This window comes from Cupressus sempervirens, chromosome 5 (genome assembly GCF_028749045.1).
Source record: "Cupressus sempervirens isolate cs-2001-9-10 chromosome 5, ASM2874904v1, whole genome shotgun sequence".
In the NCBI taxonomy this organism is placed as follows: domain Eukaryota; kingdom Viridiplantae; phylum Streptophyta; class Pinopsida; order Cupressales; family Cupressaceae; genus Cupressus; species Cupressus sempervirens.
Window position 1 is genome coordinate 442240973 of NC_143122.1, and position 4597 is coordinate 442245569.

The following is a 4597-nucleotide window of genomic DNA, read 5'->3' on the forward strand; positions in this document are numbered from 1 at the left end:
TTCCATTTCAAAAGGTTATTATTAGAAAATATCTTTTAAAATACAATCAATCGCATAATCCTCACGAATCATATTCAACCAATTAAAATTTAACTTTTTGTTAATAAAATTTAGATAAACTCAAATAATGCCAAATACCAATAATGACAAACATTTCATTTGGCAAATATAATCATATGGCCTTTAGGTTTAAAAAAATAAGAGGGGTACCCCATCTTATTTAAATGATTGCTTAGTTTAAACGAGGGTAAGAAAAATAATAAGGTAAAGTATAACAAATGTTATTGGTTTTAGAACTTATTAGGTAAAAAACCTAACGCGTAAAATAATATGCTTGCAAGGCGTAAAGTGCGAGTAAATAGTGGAGGCTTTTACCAACCGTAATTACGAGATAAAATTCTCGGCTACAAGAATGAATCGCTGCTGCGCTTCTCCTGCAACGGTTTGTTCTGTGCGGTGAGAAGGGACAAGCTTGATCTCTGCATGTTGAAATATCATTGTCATAGCATTTCTGTGCTTTAATTCCTTCCCAGGGCTTTGGAAGGGTTTAAGGCTTTGGGAGTACAGTTCAGAGAAGGTTTTTTTCGAAGCTCGAGTAAGTCGCCTTTCTCGTTTTGGGTTTTGGGATTTATAATTTATATAAGTGGCTGCAATAGTCTTTTGGGTAACTTAGGACCAATTTTATTTACAGTTGAGGATTTTACCTTTAGGGTTTTTGCGGGTAGGGTTTTAATTGGATTTGGGCTGTTTTGCAGGTTCTGGTGAAGTAGTTACCGTTTTTGAGTGGTTGTAGCTACAGCTATGGCTGCTGCGGTGTCTTCTATGTATGATATTATTCCTCAGCCAATGTTGGGTTGTGTTCTTGAAATCATTTGCATTGAGAGTCTTATAAGGGTTACAGAGGCCTTTCTTCTCGTTTCTATGCAGGTAAGAAATTTACTACCTTTGGATTTATCTATGGAGAAAATATGGTTTTCTGGATTTGTGAGTAGGGCCGTTTGGGGTTTTAGTGTATTCTGTATTTTCTTTTTGCAGACTCTGGGGCTTTACTTTCGTAGATTAGGAAGCACTCAAGAGGCTGCTGAATGATATTGGACGGGTTGTGTGTTGGCTTTTGTGTTAGGAAAGGGAATGGTGCAGAGGAAATAATTTGCGGCTTACATTTTAGGTTAGGGTTTGATCAACGTGAATTTGTATGGGGTTTTGGGTGCTGAATCCTATTTTGTTTTCTTTGTAAAATGTTGCATTTTGTCGAGTTTCTGAGTAAGTACATTGATTTTTACTCTCTTGTATTTCTGTTGGTAGATTTGCACAATTTATGAGTGATGACAAACAATTTCTGGGATTTGATTGTTTGTAGATTTTTATATCAACGACAGTGATCCATCATCATCAGCGTTCTTACAGTTTTTTTCATTTCACATCCCGATGATGGATCATGGAATGTGATTTTTTTTCATTTCACATCCCGATGATGGATCATGGAATGTGATTAGAAACTTTGATGTATCAAATCCCAGAAATTGTTTGTTATCTCTTGTATTTATTGAACCACTGGATTCAGCATTTTTGCAATATGGCTTTGGTGGGTATTTAGAAGGGGTTATTCGTGGGCCTTAGTGGGTTTTTGGAAGGTGTATTCATAGGCTGGCTCATGGGGTTGAAGTATTTCCTCTTTTTGAAATTTTGTGTGGAAATGTACTTTTAAGTGCTAGTCATGTAGTGTTTGTCTCATTGAAAAATGTGTTATGCTGCAGAGGTTATCTGGATTTGACCAGTCATTGGTTATGGACATTGGGTAAGACATACTTGATTTGTTTTTTATTTTTTTAAATATTGTTGGCCTTAAACACATACTCGATTTGTTTTTTGATTTATATTGTTGGCCTTTAGACCATAGGACAAATAATTTTAGGACTGGAGTTATTTAATCCTACATTAGGTTAATCATAGAAAAATGTTTCTCTTTGTTTTTCAGAGTTGAAGAATCCCAGGAATGTTTACCTTTGCTTAAGGTAAGTCATATCTGTTACATCAGCCTTTTAGGTCAAAGTTATTCACTGTCCTGGATTATTTAAGCACTGTCTATGATCTCAGCTTCCTCAGATTAGCCCTAAATCTTTGTCTACTAATTTGCAGGTGGATAGACCATGTATAGGAGGTGATCTCATTGATGGATCTGACTCTAGGAATACAGTACCATGTAAATCTTCCCCTAAATCTTTTGAAGGGGAAGAGTGTAAGGATGCTGGAAGTGATGATGATGACGATGACGACGACGATGATGATGAAGATGATGACGATGAGGATGATGCTGGTGGAGATGAGGAGGATGATTTGTCAGGAGATGAAGGCGGGCAAGGGGATCAGGCAAATAACCCAGATGAAGAAGGTGATGAAGAAGCCAATGGAAATGATGAAGAAGATGATGATGAGGATGATGATGATGATGATGATGACGACGAGGATGATGATGATGAGGAGGATGATGATGATGAAGAAGATGAAGAGCCTCCTGCCAAAAAGAAAAAGTGAAATATTTTCATTTTTAGATTGAGCCTCACAATTTTGTGGAGGACATTGTTTTCAACTAATTGTAGCTTTAGTTAATTGAAACTGTGTTTCTAGGACATGAATAGAAAGATTTGGAATGGTAGGAACATTATGTGTACTTAAGAACTAGTGCTGTTTTCTCCTTTGAGAAATCTAATTTTATGTTACTAAAACCTGATATTTCCAAGTTTTATCTTTTGAAATTTGATCACAAGGTGAAACAGAACAGTTTGCGAACATTTTTAAGGTCTATTAGTTGTGGGCTGGCAATAATAAATTATTTGCGAAGAATCATTCACATGATGCGCACACTTTCAAAAAAAAGAGAAGCTCAGTACAGAGACACCTTGGATTAGTATCTTAAATAGTTGTCTGTGTTGCGCTGTAAACGAAATCAGATGGGGAATAATAAATGTTCTGTTTACTACGGAAATGGTGCTTTTTGCTTTCTTTGACTACAATATTATAATCTACTTCATGGTCAAAATCTTTTTCATTCGCTAATGGTTCTTTGGCATCTCGGCAATATGATTGGATCGTGCAATCTGACAATTGCAGATTCCGAATTTTACAGACACATCGGTTCCCGTAAGTTATAACTAGCCGTTAGAAGTCGCTGACAAGTTCGAGTAAATTAACAATTATATTTTGAAAGGGGAAGAAGACTCTACAGCTTCTACATGTTTTCCTTACCGTGAAGGGCAGATGGGGTTTTAAGATCTGTTATTCCAAATGGTTAATTGGATTTTTTTATTAACTGGTTATAATCTCCACGTAAGTGATAATGTTCCATCATGCTATCTTCACTAATTTTTGGATGAACAGCCATTAAATTAGATTAATGTATTGACTGGTTTTAAAATTTAGTAAAACTTCAGTCAAAGATTCTTTCGTTGGGAAAAAATTATTATATGTAGTTATACAAAACTATTGCAAATTAGTCTATTAAACCTTCCAATTTACCTTGTTCTTGACCCATCTTCATGTAACTTATTTAACCAGCTACAACACTTATCAATCTTAATAGTAAAAAAGGTTCATGGGAGTTTTACACGATTAAACTTAATTCTATTATAATTCTATTATCAAAGTTTTTGAAATCAATAGTAAAGAAAGTTCAGAGAGTATTATACATAAGAGAATTAAACTTAATCTTACTATCAAAGTTTTTGAAATTAAGAAAGGCCATGTTAGGATAGTTAGGCATCAAACCTGACTCTATTAGAAAAGTCAGTTATGCAATTAAAACAACACTCATTATCTCTAGGGAAAACCTTGGTGGGGATGGTACACACAAAATGATGTATTAATATAAAAGTTCATTGTTAAAAGATAGATTTTGTCATGAGTTGATGAAATACAATAATTACATTTGAGTCCTCTTTTAGGAGACTTTGAAGACCATAGAGCCCACTGTCCAAATAGCTTATGTACTATTCCATCTGAATGATACAATAAAACTTGTCTTGCCAACCTTTTCAACTCATTGTAAGTTATTGAGTTGGCCTTGTGGCTTTCTAAGACTAAAATCAATCTATTAGCTTACAGTATTCATAACTTTTCATGTGGTGAACATTTGATCATTCTAACTTAACCAAGTCATCTTCAACATGTCTTCGACCGCTGACTCTTCTTGCTCAATCATATTCCACCTATGTTAGGAGCTAAAATCCAAACAACAGCACCCGCTTTCCAAAAATGCTATCTAAAAGTTCTTTCACTAAAATTTACATATCTTTGTCCAGTTTTCATATTTCTGTACATGTGCTTAACTGTAGCATCTAGACATATTTTAGAACATAGTCCCAAGTGCACATTGTTAGTTTGTGGTGACTAGTTAGGAAAGTACTGTACATACTTCATAAAAAAAAATAAAAATTGGACCCTATTTTATCGGGATTTTGGGCCAACATGTAATTATTAATTATAACCCTAAAGTGGTAAAAATACTTGTATAAAAAAGGCTTAGGGTTAGGGATTGTTTTATTAGGTGATGCGAAAATTGGTTCTTGCGACGATATTGAGCGGTAAGGGATTATAGATT

The 4597-nt window shown here is 34.7% G+C and overlaps 1 protein-coding gene across 1 annotated transcript; it reads left to right on the forward strand.

The window, feature by feature from the left end:
• Positions 1-436: 436 nt before the first annotated feature.
• On the forward strand, positions 437-2726 carry LOC149556690 (uncharacterized). The gene is made up of 5 exons (XM_089831127.1): positions 437-595; positions 756-927; positions 1758-1798; positions 1979-2015; positions 2140-2726. Exons 2-5 carry the CDS (start codon positions 802-804, stop codon positions 2533-2535), a joined length of 600 nt encoding a protein of 199 aa, XP_089687253.1. The 5' UTR covers positions 437-595; positions 756-801; the 3' UTR covers positions 2536-2726.
• The last annotated feature ends 1871 nt before the right edge of the window (positions 2727-4597 follow it).